Genomic DNA, 19915 nt, shown 5'->3' on the forward strand with positions numbered 1-19915 from the left:
TTAGTGTTGGTGATGATTGTGTGCGCGTTATCGCTCAGAACACATTATCAACATAAGTTTCCTGTTCTTTCTAGCCTTTCCGAGCCAAACGAATCCGAACGATCCTCAGTCGTGTTTCATCTTTCGTTCTGATTGTGCGTTTGAGTGCTTTGAATTACAGCCAATTGAAAGTCATGCATAATAGTAGTTATATGTTGGTGCTATGTTTTGGTGTAGTTTTATCAGCCCGGCTAACAATGGCAATAGGAGGTTCCGAGATGGAGCTTTTAATGACAAAACTCGATTACTTGCAAGACAAGCTGCATGAGGTGGAGCAAACTATGAAAAGTTCGCTGAAGGTGAATACCCAGCACAAGTTAAGTGAAAACACGATGATAATGGAGAAAAATATCGACTCTTTGTAGGAAACGGAGCTTCGTCTACAGGCCAAAATGCATGCAATGGAAGACTCTTTGAAAAAGGTACGGAAGCGTGCAATAGGTGTTGCAATCTTGAAAATCATACCAGTCGAATTTTGTGAAATCAATTGTTGCCTTTTTTGCAGAGTCTGGAGGCATCCGAACAGAATACACGGACCCAATTGGAGGAATTGAAGAATCATATGATACCCAAGATGGAACACATTCAGGAAGCATCGCTAACTGAGCTCAAGAAACTAGAAGAAAATAAGGAAATCTCTGATATGCTAACAAAGTCGATGCATAATTTAACTACAAATGTAGAAACACGCAGTAGGACATTGGAAGACTACTTAATAACTCCTATCCGTTCATGTCGTCAAGTTACCGACGAATCTGGCACGCATCTTTTCCGTTTGGGGAAAAGTTCGAATCCATTTGAAGTATTTTGTGAACAAAATAAGTTCGAAGGCGGCTGGACTGTAATCCAGCATAGGTTCGACGGTTTAGTTGACTTTTATAGGAACTGGACGGAGTACCGCAACGGATTCGGGAATGTGGCAGGCGAATTCTGGCTCGGGCTAGAATACGTACATCAAATTACCAAAAACCGACCGCATGAACTGCTGGTGGAAATGAAAGATTTCCATGGAAACTACGGGTACGCTAAGTATGACGAGTTTGAGATAGGGAACGAATCGGAGTTGTATGCGTTGAAGAAGTTAGGGACATACTCAGGGACAGCAGGAGATTCGATGGAGTACCACAAGAATCAAAAGTTTACCACATTCGATCGCGACAATGACGAACGGGATGGCATTAATTGTGCTAAGAAATTTCACGGAGCCTGGTGGTACAACGACTGCCTCCCTTCCAATTTGAACGGGCGTTATCAGAACACAACAGACGATCAGAGTGCGATGGTGTGGTTCCATTTCACAAAGGGTAAGCGTAGTTTGTCTTACTCGCGAATGATGATTCGCGATATAATTAATTAACGCAAACATAAAGCGATTACCTCACCAGTGAAGATGTTCATCAGCTGCAGCATCTTTGTTCCCACTCTTCCTTCACTTCTACCAAAATGAACTAATAGCAATTTTATACAAGCATTACTATGCACAACAATTGCTTTTGAATAAAAACAAATAGTTTTATAGTGAAATGTTCATTTCCATTCAAAGAGAAAAAAACAAAAACGAAAGAAACAAGGGTGAAGAAATAGATTCAACCAAAAGACATTTTCTTCTTGGCGTAACGACCCCGAGTTGGTCATGCCTATCCGTTAAGGGCTTACTAGCCTTTTTTTCTTTTGATTACGTGGATAGTCACTCCCTCTCGGATAGGGGATGGTCCGGTCTCGGTTAGGATTCGAACTCACGCCGTCGAGGTTGGTGAGCCCCGGCGCTCATGGGCCGATTTTTCTAACCCGCGCTACCGCTCGGCTATCGAGGACCCCATTTTATTTGTGAAAAATTACTGTAAATTACATGTCAGTAAAGGTAATTGAAATGTAAACATTTCAATCTTTCAATCAGTACCATTTTCCACCGTAGGCTCGCGCTAGACCGGAAACTAGAAATGTCGCGGTGAATTCGTAAGCCGTCCGGAAAACGGTTGTAGATCATCAGCGGAAGCGGCATTTGGCGTTCACTCCGGACCCCTCCCTTCTAATTATGCAGAAAACTATCCGCAATGGAAATCAATCCCTTCGAATCGCGCGGTTCGAAGGCGAGACGACCCGATTGCTCGCCCTCGCGTAATTACTTCATTTCAAGTGTGCTGTTAGGGACCGGGCAGAACCAGGCAGGGGATCTATGGGGTCGAGCAGCCACTTGGAAAGTGCCAAGCCACTCGAATCAGTCGTTTTTCACCCCCGGGAAAGGGTGCGCGATGAGGACGTCGTGCCGTGACGCGTGATCGCAATGTTAAGAGGTCATTTTGTGCCTTCAACTCGCAGTGCATTTCCCGTTCGCGAACCGTTCTATCGGCAGCGTTGCATCGCTGCACCAGTCGGCAAACAATGGGGGCCCCAGATTGATGTTTGATTGTCTCTTCGAGCGGAAACTTACTTGCAAGCGCATTCGCGAACACGCTGATCTTCAAACCGCGAGCTTCGAGAAAGGTATGGTACGCTGAAGATGCAGCATAATAGAGCAAAGGTGAAGCGTAAAACCAACGTCCCACCCGGCTCCACTTTACATCGCATCGCGCCGAAGGAAAATGCACCCGCAAATCATGTGATGATGGGTTCCGCGACGTATCGCCGGTTTTCGGATGGATTCGGTTATTGATTGCCAACCGAACGTCGAACCGGATCGAGCGTTCGATGCTTCGACTTTACGGTACACAAATCATCGCGAACGAACGGGCGTGTTGTGGTGCAACTGGTAATTACAAATTGGTTCCCCCAGTTTGCGGTGTTTGCAACCCCACGGAGGACTCTATATTAGAATGCAGAATGCACGCGAGGCGAGAGGCGAGAGAGTCGGCATGCATGATGCGTAAGTACCTGACGAGTGTTAATTAATCGCATCGCCGTAGCGCGGGACCGGCGGGGGAGTGTCTTGAAGCGACGGCGTGTAAACACTTACGGCGAAGTGTTTACGTGACACCTCTTGACATCCAACGGGTCCTTGAAGGGTTGCACAACTTGACTTGAGGGCTAGCTTTAGGTTTTTAATAATAGCTTTTGAAGATGAAGATTGATTTCTTACGATCATTGCAGAGATATCGTTGTTGATGCGTTGCTGGTATCTTACGTAACTTATCCTGCTAAAGAGAAGACATGTCAGTATTCTCAACTAACATCCTCCTCGGTCACGCTTCTATTCTGCGAGCAACACACGCTCAACATCTACGCAAAATAAACGCAAGACACGTCTTCGCCGGAACGCGCGTGTGGTTTCATTGTTAAAAGTAAAATCCGCACATCCGGTAGTAAAGCGGCGTGCACATGTTTTGCCACTTCATTCATCCAAAGGAAGCCATCTTCGTCACCCTATTCGGCCGAAACACTTTGAACCGACTGCAAGGCAAGTAATGCAGCAAACGAAAAGTGCACTTCGATAGGGGAGAGGCGGGGGTGCGGCGAACTAGCGACAAATGGCGAAAGTAATGTGACGGTGTAACGGTGTAAGTACGTGATCAGAAATCATCAGCTCGTTAGCGCCGCCTTGAAGAAAGGTGTTACAGCGTACTTCGGAACGTACTTGGCCAAGCCGTACTTCTAGGAGCCGAGATTTCCGCCTTCTTCGGGACGAGAGAACCCTAAGAGAAAAGAACTAGCAACCGAAACAAAAGAGCAACGAATTGTGAAAACCGGCTAACGACATAGTTGCATCGTAAGCTTCCATCTTTTGGAAATGGTATTACATCAGAAGGTGCTGCTCCGTCAGGGAGTCCTTTTTTGTGGTCTTACCAATCTAGTTGAATAGTTTCGAGAGCACTTTGCTGAAAGAATTCAATAGCCAGTAATGGAGGGCCGTACCAACACTCTATTCAAGCGACACCGTTTATCGATTTGCACGGTAAAGTGCATTTGTCATGTCACCCAAGCGACCGGAGGACTGGGCCAAAGGGCGAGTCAACTTGAAACCAGTCCTCGACCAGCAGTCCCAACATTCATCAGCATCGCTGACGACCCCCGAGCGTACGCTACCTTTCTCCACACACATCAGCCGTCACACGTCGAGATCTGGATGGTTATTAATATTCGCACACCGCCGGCAAGATAACCATCCAAACCTAACGACCTTTACCCGTGGACTGCCCGGTTCCAGGCAGCCTCAACTCGTCGCCGCCTAAAATCCTTTCGACCACCGAACCAGACGCGTGCTGCCGGTACCCGCCAAGCATTATGTTGTGTGCTACGAGAACATATTTCATCCGACTACTGACCGCTCGCCGCTCCCAGACACAATGAATGGGAATGGTCAGCAATGGCGAGCTCGGTTGGGGGTAGTTTTCGCCCGACAACAAAGTCTCGCTGCAGCTGGAATCAAAACATGTCCCTTTTGGGGTGAACTGGAGCAGCTGGCAGGTGCGGGGAGGGTGGTGTTGGTGGTTGGCGTCTTGTCGCCTAAGGACATGTTGCCGTCTTACAATGACATAGTAGCAGCGGAAACAATGTGATACATTATCGCCATTGTGGAGCTTCTATCTGAGCGTCGGAATGGAATTTATAAGAACTCTCCTTTCTCTGCTCCTACAAAACAATTGAAATAAGTTGTAGCCGAGCTCGTAGCTTTAAACCGATTAAATCAGATCTGCTAGCAAAGTTAATAAGCTAACTTTACCGATCTTTATATTACAAATCATGGAACATATGTACTGAGAAGTTTCTAATGAGATCATAGATATTTGTTGTTTTGATTTCCAATTTGTTATTTATCAGATATATCTGAATGATTTTATTAAGAGAACTAAAGTTTTAAAATATTAAACAGTTTGTAAGTGCAGAAACATTATTGAGTCAACTTTAGATCTTGAAATGTCAAATAAGATCAAAGTAACAGAAGTTTAAAGAGATATCTTCATTTTTTAGACAAAAATCATGGAAAACTCGTGAATACAAATCAAAAACATGAAAATAGCTTTTATAGTCAAATAACACATCCTAGAGGCACAACTAACAATTAAACCATCAAAGATAAAAATTATAATTTAAAACGTGCCGGAAGTAATGCGCCGGATTAAGCTCCATAAAACAGCCTCGCTCGTTCCGGTTGAAACCATACGATTTTCCATCAGCTCAACGGTCGATTTACGGCAACAAAATACGTACAGCATGTCAATGCCAACTGGCCACCAAGCGGCGTTTTCTGCTAAGATCCTGGCAAATCCTCCCGGGTTCGGATTGCAGACCCACTGATGCGGATGTGTGGTAATTATTCAGTTCATAACTGGGTAGATATACACACACACACACATGCAGAGTCCTTTCTGAAGTGGAATCGGTCTTACGGTGGATCACTTTTCCCGCCAGATACTCGCAATTACGCCCGGCTGACCGGAACTGCTCTTCCGGCGGGCTGCGGTTTCCTGCAAGGCCTACACGGCCTGGTTCCGGAAACCAGACGAGGCCTCCTCACTTTTCAGCTGCGTTCACCCGGGAAAAGCCGCATCATCAATCCGGGGATCCAGCGCCCGGTCCCTGGTGGGAACTGCTACGGCATCGAGTACACGGAAGGTCGAAGAAAGCGGAGCGAATATTCCACGTACAATAAATCCAGTCCTCCCGGGACGCCGGTGATGCTCCCGGGAAGGACACAAATAACGCAACGCTAAGAGAAAGAGAACATGAGTCGGTGTGTCTGGGAGAGTGAGGCAGAAAGGGAGAAGTTTGCTAATATCCTTCCGAGGCCTCGTACTAGCTCCGCTTCCAGGAAGAGTCCGAGTTAAAGACGGAGTCAGAAGTTCGGTACCGAATCGATCAGCAACAATGTGCGTTGTTAGCCACGCCCGGCGAAGGTGGTACTCGTCGACATCTAAACTGCCCGGTTCTCGGATCGTTTCACTTGTCACGGTAATAGAAATACCCATCATCATCAACAGAAAATTTACCGTCGTCATCGGAGCCTCATTCGGGCCGCTATTGTCAGCGTTCAAAAGGGCGACGGCATCCAGTCATCTGAAACTTCTTCCGCAGGCCTTGGGGGAGACTGTCGGCGACTGTCGGCACAAGTGAGCACGGGAAGGTAAACATCTTGAGAACCGCCACCTATGAACCCCGCACACCGGGCGAGTAAATAGTTAGTCAATCAATTGGGCTTTTGATTCCGGATCCCGCCGGCACGTGGCTGACGATGCGTTTCTTCCATGCGTCATCACCACCTTCGCACGTGTTCCGGGAGGCCATGGGGGGAGGCCGACGCCGCCTTTGTCCACTGCAGCACTTAAGTGGGCTTTCTTCACTCCGCTGCTGCGTCTTACGACGACTCTCTGCGTCACTTTTTCACTTTCTTTTCGCCCTCTTCGCCGTGGCGCGTGCCTCCTTCTGAACATCATGTGTATTCTTTCCACACTTCTAGAATGGACCACCGAACGACCGATCAACGGCAAACATCGGGTCTCCCCAGGGCAACGGTGACAATTTTCGCAAAGCAGCTAGGCAAACAGGAAACGTATCCAGCAACGGCACAACGTAATAATAGTTATTGGTAACGGTGTTTGAAAACGATCGCCCCCGAAGATGGTGGCATCTAGAGTTGACAATCGAAGCGAACGGGGTAAGAAGCAAACATAAGAGCGATTGAGGCGTGAGTAATGCTGCACATAATCTTTTATATGCAACAAGAAATATAGTATGAGTGTGGTGACCTACATTAAACAATAGACATACGATCTGATAAGATTATCAAAGAAGTGAAACAGTACAGAAAAAAACGAAGCTTCCTATTCATATGTCAAGCATTATGAGCATTAAAATATTGATTTGAGGTAAAATCAGACTAGTAGAGCAAAGCTAGTAAAAAGCAACATGCACATTAATACTTGAAAGAAAATAGTAAAACTATGTCCAAGATTGATTAGTTCGAAAGTTCGAAACAAGATGGAAATAATAAACAATAAACTTAGAACAATAAACAAATACTTTTATAAGTGTGAAACATTTTATGGATAGTTGTACAAAACAGCTCAAACTGTTCGACATTTGTTTTGCAATATAAGTAACATTATTTGAGCTACAAAAGTCTAACTAAAATATTTAAGATCACGGTTCTTAACAGCATTAATTTTTATAGTTTCGTACAATCTACATGATTTGTTTACATTGAAAAAGCACCTTCGTCGAAGATTCTTGGGTCTGATCAAAATGGTCCATCAAAATAATTGAACGTTCCCTAAAAGTAGCAATAAAAACTGTCTGCTCTTGCGTTCATGGTAGAATGGCATTTATCCATTTCGTTTCACTTTTTTTTTTGTTTCTTCAACCACTCTAGTGCATGGTCAATCTATTTGAAACCTTTTCAGTGCAGGCCATGCGATGAGAAGAGCCAAACAAAGAACACTTTGGAGCATACCCCGGTGCATCCACGTACGCCCCACTGAACATCGTTAGAAATCCCATCCCGGTGTGTGTGTGTGTGCAAAATTAAATCAGTCAAATTTGCAAGGTCGCCCGCAAAGGCACTCCACCCGGGGAGGGCAATCATAATTAAATGGAAATAGAACAAACCATCCCCAATGGGGCGGCGCCTGGTCGATCAACCGGAACCGAAAGTGAAAACGAGGAAGCGAATGTTTGCCAAACTCTTCGGGCGTTGAAAAAAAACGGACCAAAAGGCATATATGCAAGCCTGTTTCAAGTGGAACGTCCTTGCGATCGGTACACCGAAGCACATCAAGGTCCTCGGGCCTGAGAACCAAGTACATCGTAGCACATTGCCTTTTTCTCCAAATTGTAACGTCTCTCGGTTTCGGCACGGCCGGCGGGCTTGTTTAACTTGATTTCGATTTCCAAACGGAAAACCTTCCAAATCGGGTTCGGCTTGTGCGGAATGTAAACAGTCGCACCAGCGTTGTCCAAATGCTGAGAGTTGACTTTTTCCCTTCCAAAGGCCATTGGACGACCGAGAACAGGCTTCAAAAGTCGGGCAGCAACGTCTGTTTGTCTAACGGGGCCAGGGAGGGTGGAGGTGAAGATGGATCTGTATCACTTCTTCCGTTTTGTCATAAATTTAAATCATCCGAAACGAAAAGCGAACGGAGAGTAGACTTTTTGGTGTAACTCCGTTGAAATACGCCACGTAAATTAATGCAACTAAACGTAATCGGCGATGGAAGATCTTCCAGCTTTCAATCAGACACCTTCCTTCAGCCAAATTTTGCGAGACCAGACGGGTGCGTCTGAACCGGGGACAAAGCGCGTGACAAATTGTGGAAAACTTATCTTCAACATCTTCGGGTGACAGAAGTAGTCTGCCTGCTCGTCTTCGAGGAGCTAAATGGTCCAACGTCACTTTAGAGCGACTCTTTGGCGATGAATGAATCCCCGAGCTGGCGGGGATGTTGAATAGGGAAAAAAGGTTTGATTTATTTGTTTGTTTATCGGCACAAGTGCAGCGAGCCACAGCTCAACTCCGTCTCCGGCCAAGTGCGAGAAGAGGTTCACCAAGAATTTGGGAACCGATTATGAACCCCCCCGTGGGGGGAGGTTGCAGATGAAACTCTTTTGTGTCGCGCAGCTCCACTTGCAAAACAATCAGCCGGTCTTTTTTGGAGACTCTTTTGGGGGTGCTGGAGAAATAGAGTTGGAAAAATAATAGCCACTTGCGCGACAGCTTTTTGGGGGGGGGGGATCGGAAAATGGACCACGGAGTGCAGTGCCCCGATTGGAGTGAAATGGCTCTCGAGCGTGAGTGATGTAACGATGGTAGAGTAGTGAAAAATACAACTTTCCTCGCCGACGAGGCTAACGCAAACGGAAAGGTTCTTCTTTTCCGGACCGAATCCCACGTCGTGCGGCTCCTTTGCGGTTGGTTGGACTTGAGAGAAGCGTGCGCACGTACTCTCGAGTTCCTGGTTCTTGGTTAAAATTTTCCTAAGCACATCGAGACCACTTGGACACTGTACATGTTATAGGGTGTTATGTGGCCCGGAAAGACCCACCACCGAAGCGAACCGGCGTAATCCAATGTGAGGAAGGTTAAGTAGAGCATTGCACAAGGAAGAGTGCGCCAACAGATACTTCACTTGCGCGCCTGATCCGCCCGAGTTTTCGAACCATCAAACACGGGTGGATGGGATAAGTGGAAAATCACGGGCGTCGGCTGATCGTATCACAACAGTATTTAAACAAAAGAGCACCGAAAAAAGCGAACTATCAGCAGTGTGACAGTGATTGGACAGCACAGCTCAAGTACTCAGATGTTTTTGGTTTTTGTCTTTTTGATGCAAAAGATGAAAAAAAAGATTTATTTATTATTGAATAATTTAGAAATGGAAGCATCCCTCAGAGATATCAGAATGTGGACATTTTGAATTATTTGCACTGTTCATTTACTTTATTTTGGAATTCAATTTCTGAACAAAACATAAATCAAAGAGGTTTGAATTGGCTTTCTTAAAAACAAAAATTGAGCCCACGTGGTGTTTTTTCGTTTTCTGGTAAATCGATTTGCGTATCCGTTTCATATTATTTATTTACATTAATTCAACTGATTGGTTTGGGGCCTTTTCGTTCTCGGAAACGAAATGACATCGGCGCCGCAAAATTCGCCGAAAACCATCAAACAAATTCCGGTGAATCGAAACATCTGGCTTCGAGATTAATAGCAACACCTGATAGAAGCAGAAAAACACCCTACCTGGTCCTTGGATGGGTTGGAAGATCTTCCATTTAAAATGCACAGCTTTCTGCCCGATGGCTGATCTTTACACACAAGTTTACAAAGGAAATCAATAACATTTTTCTCGCATGTATGATAAATCATCCCATGGCTCACGCCACGCCGTGTTGACCTTCCATTTCGGGGTGAATAGGTTTGCCCCTAAAAGCATCCCTCAGCATCAGGGCCTCGGATACTCGTACACAGGAGCATACTCACACCGTTGTGTGATGCCCTCACGACGGATCGTAAATCATCTTTCCGTCCACGATGCGAAGGAAATGATACATATTTTGCACAGACTTCCATTTCCGGCCGGAGCTTCCGGCGCGCGGAAACTCTTGTTATTTCACATTTTGCTTCGGGAACCGAGCTCGGGCGTGGAGAAAAGAATTCCGTTAAGAAATAATGACAGAAGAAAAATATCGGTATGCTTGCAGATACCTTTTTTTTTCTTCTAAACCCTGCTCGATGCCGACTTTCCTTGCGGTTCCTGCCCCTTTTCATGCTGATGAGTTTTTGTACAATTTCCTATAATCAATCCATCTTCGCTCAATGACTTTTCCAATCAATTTCCTTCGTTCAATTGGCGTGAGTGGATAAGGGATTCGACAAGTCACAAAAGCACGATACATGCAGACATGCGAACCTTCTGGGGTGAGTTAGGGCATCGAAACTAAAAATCTTATTCTCCGATTTCGCCCAACCATTTTTACAATGTTTCGGCCGAAAAGCTTACCCACGAGCCCCTGACATGGCGTAACGAGCAAGCTCTGGTTCCAACCCGTGAAAACCCAACCGGATCATCCGAGAAGCGTACACATCCCGCACCCGGGAGCCAGTATAGGAACCTCATTGTTCCCGGATCGGATCCTGAATCGTTCTCAGTCGCAGCCAGCCCGGACGGATTACCAGTTGCAGCCGGGGAAGAGTCCTACCGGAACAACAATTAAACATCCGTCAAACTGTCGGATTTCAGATGGATGGCCCACCGATCCGGTCCTGCCAAGCCGGGCTTTCTGGAAACTCAGCTTCCTATCAACCTGCGACGGGCACAAGGCACGTCCCGTGGCGGTTCGCCCGGGGAACGGGAGCATTTCGATGGGATTTCATTTCGTCTCACGTTTTAGCAATCAACTTGATGTTTCGTGTAATGGCTCGCATGCATGTGCGTTTCTCGGGTTCCTGGGGACTGAGGACCCGAGCCAGGATTCTAGCCGAATCGCGTACAGCGACCATGACAAAAGCGATTTGCTTCCCGAGCGATAGGAACACACCGACCCAGGGCAGCCTTCGCAAGATGTAATACGCTCTGGCCGGATGCCCGAATACCAACATTCCAGATGGTGCATGGCACGCCTGCACTCATCAGTCTTCGGTATTAGAGCTTCCTTTTCTTCCGAACACCCTGTGCCACAGTGGAATAACCTAAGCTATGTAATAGGTTAAATCTTTACCGATTCTAATCTGGAATAGATTTCGATCACAGGGAAAGTTTTCCAGGTAAAGAATTTAATGAAATAATAAAATTATAATCGTGAAGGATAAAATTTCATATATTTTTCATTGACAATAATTATGACTGCCTTTAGAATACTAAAGGTAAATTCCCGGGTGCTTGATTCTTATGTTTAACAGATTTGCCAATGTCTGTTTGTAAAATGCAAGGAATAATCTTGTAACCAAAGCAAATTTTTTAAAACTAGAATGTTGTAGAGTTTCGTAAACCGTTTATTTTACTACACATAAAAAGTACATTCATTATTCTGAACAAAAATTATATTCATCCAGTTGGAAAATATATCCCCGATTTTAAAGCCACATCGCCCACTGTGCCACATCTGTGCTGAAACTGCACATTGTTACATAATAAATCTGCTTGACAAGAGTTCTACTCGGCATTTGATTTGTGCTACAAGATTGATTACGTAAACACACACACTCACGTCCTAGCTGACAAGGTGTCGTTTGGATTCCCCTCCCCCCACTTCCCTTTCGGTTCGTTTGCTCGAAAAGATTACACTAGCGAGAAACAATTAACAGGACACGCAGCATCCGGCACTGAACACTGGGCAGATTATTTTCCAACCCTCTGCTGGCCGGCAGAAGATTATCAAAATATTAGCACCCAAATGTGCGAAACCGTTATCAGTGGGAGTTCAAAGTGGCACGGCGCACTACTCGGTGGTCGGTAGCATAATGCTGGACACAACAACCGGGGCGTATTTTTATGCGTGCCGGAAAACGGCCCAGCAGCGAGTTCCCCGTCAGTCAGTGTCCCGGTGCGGGTTACAAATTACGCTTTATTATCAGTAGCAACAGCCCGGTGGGCCACGGTTTCGCACCCTCCACAACCCCTTTCGGCTGTTCGTGGAGTATTTTTGTTTTTAAATCCACCGTATTTACGTTCGACGCACCAGTCAGATACGTACCGATAAATGAGGATATTGAATTTCTCCGCTGCGAGCATAAAACATCAAACGCAGGCCCCCTCCCGGTGGGAAAAGCTGGTCGTAAACATTTTTAAAAGCATCCAACTGTGGGCCGCCTAAATGCCCAAACCCGGGAAGCGCAAAGCGGGGCAATATGGAACGAATTTATGTGCGCAAAATGAGTCGTTATGCCGAACAGTCTCAAACTTTAAGGTACGCATAACCCAACAAACGGTTTCATTGATACACCACACGAATGCAAGGAGGGAAATGTCAAACTTCAAGGCCTTGTGAAAACATATCCAACATGAAAACGTACAACAAAGAAATAAATTAATGTTTCATTCGATTGGAATCTAACATTTCCCGCCAGTCCCTAGGAACGAGGAGCGTAAGCAATGATGCAATAAATTCGCGTCACATGTCGCACAAAGCGAACTCACTTCCAACCTCGTTGGTTTCTCATTAAACGGAACAAAATCCAACTCCCCGCCCTAAAAGTGGGCAACCCCTGGTGGTTCAATCCATTTGCAGCACATTCTGTCGAACGTGTTGCGCGCGTCCCAGAAAAACGGGCGAAGGCCGGAAAGAAGCCGTTCGTGAAATTGTACTAAATAATAAACGGCCATTAAAATCTCGAAATGAAAACATATACACTCCTCGCTCCGGACGATGAAAACAAGGCAAAATCAAGGAGTCTATTTTATCGGCTCACCACAAGCACGAGTCGCTCCGGCAGCAAGTGGATGTTTATGTTTCCCGGGTCTGGGGGAGGAATGGCAACAAAAAAAGAAACCCCCCCCCGCTGTGGCCTACGTGTGACAAACGACGCCAACAAAACGGCACGTTTGGATGCGGAGAGTGTGGTGAGTCGGAGCCACGGGCGCACGAAAGTCAGTTATTAAGGTAATTAAAATTACCCCTTTCTTATCGTCCCGCTAGGTCACCGGCTCGGCCCTTCGGTAGTATGTCACCCGTGGAACATTATCGCGGTACTTTCCAACACCAGCGCCTTTTTCCGTGTCGTTTTCCACACTTTCTGGTTCTTTCTCCCGAGCCGCGCCATTTGAGTCTATTTCCGTTGACATCATCCATCGCCGGTCGGTGTTGTCGAATCGTCGCCTCCGCTCCACGCACGCTCGAATGGATTCAATTTCCGCCAGACGCCACCCTTTGTTCCTCACCCTCCTCCACCATTCGTTCAGGCTCCACCGTACTCCGTGGTTGTCTGGTGATTTATGCTCCGGATTTTTTATTGTTTATGATTATTATTACTTTTTAATTGATTTTGTGTCCCACCACAAAACTGTCTCCTTTCCAAGGAAGATGACATTCGGAACCTTGGCGAAGGAAAGAAAGCGGCGCGACCTTTGCCAGCCAATCATGCTACGCTTGGCTGGTTGGTTCTTTATGATATGAATGCAGTAAATCTGTGGTCGTCAAACTTCTCGAAGTGAAGTATCAAATATGCAAAGAATGCACATTGAGGATTTGCTTTTCAAGAGCCACAAGTGGTTTACTCTTGTTTTTAATTCCACAATTCAACTATTTTTGAAAATATTGATACGATTCAAATGTTATATTCAAAAATACACATTTTCATTCCAACTTATTATAAACAATATTATAAACCATTTACAATTTGGATTATGTTCGGTGCACATTGCCGACCGCTGCATTAAGCCTTCCGCCGGTGGAAAGCCGGTAGATTCGATGTACCATTTCTCGGCTTCGTGATGAAATTATTGCAAACGTCCACGGCCAATCGACGTTCCCGGTTGCCACTATACCTCACTACCAGCTCCGATGGTCGATTGCCGCTGATTATGATGATTTGATATTCCTGATACGGCTGTCAACGAAAATTCGTTTATGATTTATTTCCATTCACCTTTACCGACGTTCTATGCGCTGTCATCTTGTTTCCCGGCCGAGCAACTTCTTACCGGACAGCACCGATACCCGGGATCGTCAAGATAACCTTGGAAACGACTCGGTGGGAGGGGGTCCCAAAGCTTTATGGCCGAAAAGCCCTCACTTTGGGGGCGAGAGATAGCGGGAGTACCTCAGGAAGGGAGGAGAAAAAAGCGAGCGCACATTGATTTGACGTTGATCCTCCTCCGTAGATGGCGAAGAAAAGGGCTGACTTTTCCGTTTTCCTCGTCAAAGGTTCGACCTTGAGCGGGGCGGATGGAAATCAATAAAGTTCCAAGATTTTATCTCCCGTACGACCGGTGCCCATTTCGTTTGATGGCGACATCGTACGCACGCTGGTGACCGTTGGAGTTTTCCGGCGATGGCTTCTAGTACGGTGTGCGCATACGGCCCCTCCGGTACATCAGCACACATCGGGGAGTGTTTACAACCCGACCGGACGGAATCGACATTAGAACGTAGGAGATTTTTTGTTCAACCCCCGAGATGATTGAAAACGACGCTTTTGAATGCACGTAGCCTCCCAAAAAAACAGGGGGTGCGCTTTAAAAGCAACCCCTTCGGAATGGGGTTCCTTATATCCCCATCAGATTGGGTCCGATTCTTCCAACCCTTATCAAAATGGCAAACAGCCGAAAATGGCGCACTTCTCAGTTTATCAACCATTTTGATGGACCCTTCCGATGTCCGCCTTTGGATACAAAGTTTCACTCCGTTTCGTATTTCCGCCTCGCATGGCGGACGGCCAAACGGAAGGCAGTTAAATTGGGCGGGAAAAAAGAACGCCAACGTTTAACCCGTCTCCGGATGGGCCGGCCACTTGCCAGATAACGGATGAATGGAAGTAGGATTAGCCCTGCTCCCTGCTTAGAATCGTGCTAATACAAACAATTTAGCAGGGTGGAAGAATTAAAAAAATACATTCTCTGTCTTTTGTAATGGAAAACGGCGCACCGTCGTGATGGGAATAAAATGTTCGGTCGCATTTTCCTTTTCCTTTTTTTCCTTTCCTCTACTCAACATTCGCAACATAAAAGCTTCCCCTAATGGAAGAAATAACACACAATCAGATTTCCGTATTGTAAATGGTGTGGAGAGAAACACACAACAGAGTCGGTTCTACTTTGTTGCGTCGGGAAAACAGCGGAAGCAACTCGTAAACAAGACTTTTACACGATCCCATAGTGCTTATCTTGGAGTACGCCCACAAGCGCAGGTAACCTAGCGATACCTTTATGAGGGAAGCAAATAAAAGGATTATTCGAGATAGAATCGATTCAACTGTGTTTTACTGCCTGATGATACTTTCTGTATTATTGCGGAGCGTCTAGAAAAATACGAGTGTTTCGGTATGTTTTGCCCTGAAATTAATACCCTTTTACAGTTTGGTTTTCCTCCACTTTCACCAAAGTTACATCCAGCAAACCAATCCACACATCCATAATACTGATTTCGCGATAATGTGCCAAGCGGATGGATAGGATCACATAATGAAATAAACTAATTGAACCTGCCAAGCTACTTCCTCTTACGGGAGGAAAAATAAAAAATACGTTGCAAAATTATTATGCTGATGAGCATGGGTTCGATTGATTTGAAATGTAAATATTTCTGCAGTTCACGGAAAACATCCAAATGAGATTCACCGACATTCGAGGAGACATGTTCGTTTCAATTGGTAATCTTCTTGGAAGCAGAGAGCAGAATGTTTCATAAGAAGCTTAAAATGAAACTGTTTATGAACGGTTCTTTCCGATTTCGACAGAAAATACATGCAAAAATGCTACGTTTACAACCAGAAAGCAATGGGTTTATAAATTATCAGAGATGGATGGTGCCAAGCAGAGGTCGGAAAACTTTTTTATTGATTCGCCAAACGTACTTTATATGGAATATGGAAGCTGCAGTACAGCGTTTGCTGTAGCTTTGATATTTCTTTTTATTTAAAAAAAAATCGACACAACAAATAACATTTCAAAGTGGACTGAACTGCACAAAAGTCGTTGAGAGTTATGTGTTACTAAAAACATACTCCCGGATCAAATTGGTTCCATTTGTTCGAATTTTGTCGAACTCTGCCGCGAAGGATAATTTTAACATGATGTACGACGGTCTGTTGCTTATCTTTTTTTCTCTTGCAAGTGTACGTAATGGCGGTGCAATGCTCCTTAGCGACCGACACAACAACCATATGCCTCTACCCGGTTCGTATTTCATCCGCAACCACGGCGTTACAAAAAAATAATCCAAACGCCCGGAAAATCCGCCCCGTGTTGCGAATATGTGTTCTGATTAAACATTTTTCATCAGCAAATCCGGCTCTTTATAATTAAACATGCAACACCATGGGCAACAGCGCCCAGCAGGATAACAAGGCCAAAAGCCGGCAGTGGCCGCGGCGTTATTTAATCTCCACACCATAAAGGACCACCATAATCCGGGAGCGGTGCTTCAATCAGGCAGCTCCCCGGGCCATCGAGCGATAATTTAATTGAAAGCAGATTTCATTGCAAAACCGATTACGGAATGACCACCGAGGCCGAGGGTGGGAGGGGGGGTCGGGATGGGGAAAAAGTGCGGGAATTGAAATATCACACCCACATTAGCAGGCCGCAAATAATTGAAATTGAATCGCAGCTGACCGGAGGAACTGAAATCTCCCAGGCCTTATCCAAACAGTAGCGGCCATCACGTGTCCTTTTTTTGTGCGCAACTCCCGGCACAAACGATGATGGTCCGTTAATGAGTGCTTCCCATTGAATGTGGGAATGATGTTCCACAGAACAATAAAAAATAAAACGCTTCACTTAAATGTTTGCTTGGTACCTCCCTTTTGAAGCGCAACGAACGATTATTTATTTTATCCTTAGCGTCCGGGAAAACAATCAAACACGGCGCGGAACGAATGAATTAAAAAGGCTTGTTTGTCCTTACCTGAGCATTATTGCAACAATTTCGGTAATATTGCAACAGTTTCAGCTCTTCCACATTCAATTGAACGCTTTTTGATTGGAGGCCAAAGCTGAGAGCCAAAAATAAATACACGCACACCCACGGCGAAAGTCGCACGCCGAAGGCGAAAATTAATTTCCAAACGCTGTCACACCGAGTTCACAATCAATGCAGCCAGGCACGCGGTCTGAAGGGGATGGAGCTGGAAGGGATGGACGCCCGGAAAAGTTTCGTCCGGATCGGGCAAATTTGTTTTTCAACGACACTTGTACCACTTTTGTCCACTGAGAGTTGAGGAGCGTCCTCTTTTATCCTCGCTTAACACTGATACACCCACACACACACACACACAAAGGCACACATACATATACCACTCGGAAGTGGATATTAAATTTCCACGATCGCCAAACACTTCACCGGTTCGCTGACAGCCTCTATTTCCGCGTTAAATACCGTACTTTTCAAGTTGACTACTTGCGCGGATCACGCGCGGAAGAAATTGCGATAAAATTAAATTTTATAGTCCCAAAAAGTGCCACACCCGGAAAGCTTGGGCGAAACTTTTTTAATTTCACTCGTTTTATTGAGTTTTCATACTGCAGCGTGTTTTTTCTCTATTTTTTTTCAATTCAATTTCAAAACTTTTCTGCTATATTTTTTTTATCACTTTCCAAACACTCGACTACAAAACATTTTTCAAAGTGCCATCAAAACCAGCATTAAAATTAAATGGTGAGAGCTAAACCCAATTTGTATTAAACAGGACACTTGGAAGCACACCAAACAATGCACTGATCCTCACACGGGGGCAAAGTTGTAAAATGTTTGAACGAAAACAAATTCACACGGAAGACAATTTCTATTATTCCATTAAATGTCACTTTTTAACATTCAATGTTCACAAACAAGCATTCACTGATTAATTTTACGATCTTACATGTGAAAAGAAACTGTCCATTAGAGTCGACAATTATAGCATTCCGATACGGTGGCCAACACCACAGGCGAGGCGGTTGAATCGGCGAAATGCGGTTGTCAAACAACGACCCTTCCGCCGTCGCAGCATAGAGATAGTATGCTGGCGCACCTTTTTCATGCGCCACTGGTTTAACTGCTGATTCTCGCGCCTCGATGGCCCAGATTCTCATGCCCCGATAATGCGCCCAATGTGGGCAATCAGTATCTTCTCCAGTCTCGTCACATGGTGGGAGTTTATTCCCAAACCCTCCCCGATCGGTCCCGTGTCTAGCAACCTCTGGCGATTCCGCTGGTGATTATGATACCCTCTCTAACGAGCGTAATATGCTCTATTTTGGCACAAAACCTGATGATGCGTTACCGATAGAGCTAACTAAACGCCCAACCACCATTCAAATCGCGAACCACGCGGTAACAATGGTTTATGATGCCTCCGGATCGGAGCCGAAGCGATGCTCCCAGCCACAAATATGGTGCATCCCCCATCCGAAAACCACCGTCCGCCGGTGGTGTGCGGGGGTGATAGAAACATATAAAAAGTAAAATAAACTAACAACACTGGAAAGCACGCTAGCTGCACAATCAACAATCGATCGAACAGCGGGATAACAACATGGGAAGGAGGGCGTTGACGACGAGCAACCTTGGCAACCGCACCACGTTTTGGACAATGTATTAACCAAATTAATTGACTGTGATTAATTGTGGCCACAAGCATATCGGCAAGCGGAGTCGGGGATGAGAAAAGTAACGAAATCCGCGAATCAAGCCACGAGTCGCGAGCGTGAATGGTGAGCGAAAAATGCGAAGCTGCCGAAAAACACTTTAAATGGAGCACATGGCTTATGTCAGCAGTTCATCCGCATCCGAATATTTGTTGGTTTTTTTTTCTATTTCCTTTTAACATATTCTAGATTCCGAAAGACACTACGAAAACATAAATGTGCAGAGTGAGCAAGAATTTGGTGAACTTCTAAACCAATCGAGAAACGCAGGAAACGAATGCTAATGCATCTGTGAGACAAATAAAAAACTTTTCACACAAAATTCGCCATCAAGTCATCCGTTATCTTTATGCGGTTGTTTTTTTCTTTGGCACATCTCGTCAAGATTCCGCCAATTCGGCAATAAATGAAGCACAAAACTGCACAAATGACACTTGTTGGAGCATCCGATTGAACATACGCTCGCCCCACACTAAAAATAATGGGTTTACTTTTGAAGGAAAACAACCACCGTGTAGATAAGGAAATCGGAATGCACAAAGGAACACATAATTTATAGATATGTAAGAAAAGAAAAACCGTTCACCACTAATGCTACCGATGACATCAGAATGCAAACTTCCTAGCACACGCCGCTCGAGCGCCAAAAGAATCACTCGGTCCCGCGAGGCGGTACGCAACCGCACGTTACGAAACTTCAAACAAAACTAAACGCCGTCCACCGACCGCGGACCGTCTTCAGGCTCTTGGGCAGGAACTGTTCCCGCGCGCGCTTTCGATGTGTGTAGTATGCTCTCTCTGCTGGAACGCCGCGACACACCGCCCGGCCATCGGCGGCAGCAAACGGGCGAAGACGGATCGGCCGGAACCAGCTGATGATGTATGTGGTGCGTCGCTGGTGAAACTAGAGCCGCAGCATCTCGTGGGGCGCCAAACATGACGACGGCGATGACGGCGAGGCGAGGGTTATCGCGAAGGGCAGCACGATGCGTGTGCTTAACTTCGGCAAACAGGGCACAACAATAAGAATAGCTGTGATGTTCTGTTTTTCTTTTCTACCCACAGAAACATATTTTTATTGGACCACAGCATATCGGAAAAGTGGAGGATAGCGCGGTGTACGTTTTCCCCGAACACGAGCAAAAAGAAAGCATTTTCCATGT

At 45.6% G+C, this 19915-nt stretch overlaps 1 protein-coding gene across 1 annotated transcript; it reads left to right on the plus strand.

Annotated features, from left to right (window-relative positions):
* The first annotated feature begins 236 nt into the window (after positions 1-236).
* On the plus strand, positions 237-19864 carry LOC131262042 (ficolin-1-like). Its single transcript, XM_058263952.1, has 5 exons — positions 237-338; positions 405-461; positions 545-731; positions 783-1343; positions 19818-19864. The coding sequence occupies exons 1-5, from the start codon at positions 237-239 to the stop codon at positions 19862-19864; spliced, it is 954 nt and encodes a 317-aa protein (XP_058119935.1).
* Positions 19865-19915: the final 51 nt, after the last annotated feature.

The sequence above is a fragment of the Anopheles coustani genome, chromosome 2 (genome assembly GCF_943734705.1).
Source record: "Anopheles coustani chromosome 2, idAnoCousDA_361_x.2, whole genome shotgun sequence".
Lineage (NCBI taxonomy): Eukaryota > Metazoa > Arthropoda > Insecta > Diptera > Culicidae > Anopheles > Anopheles coustani.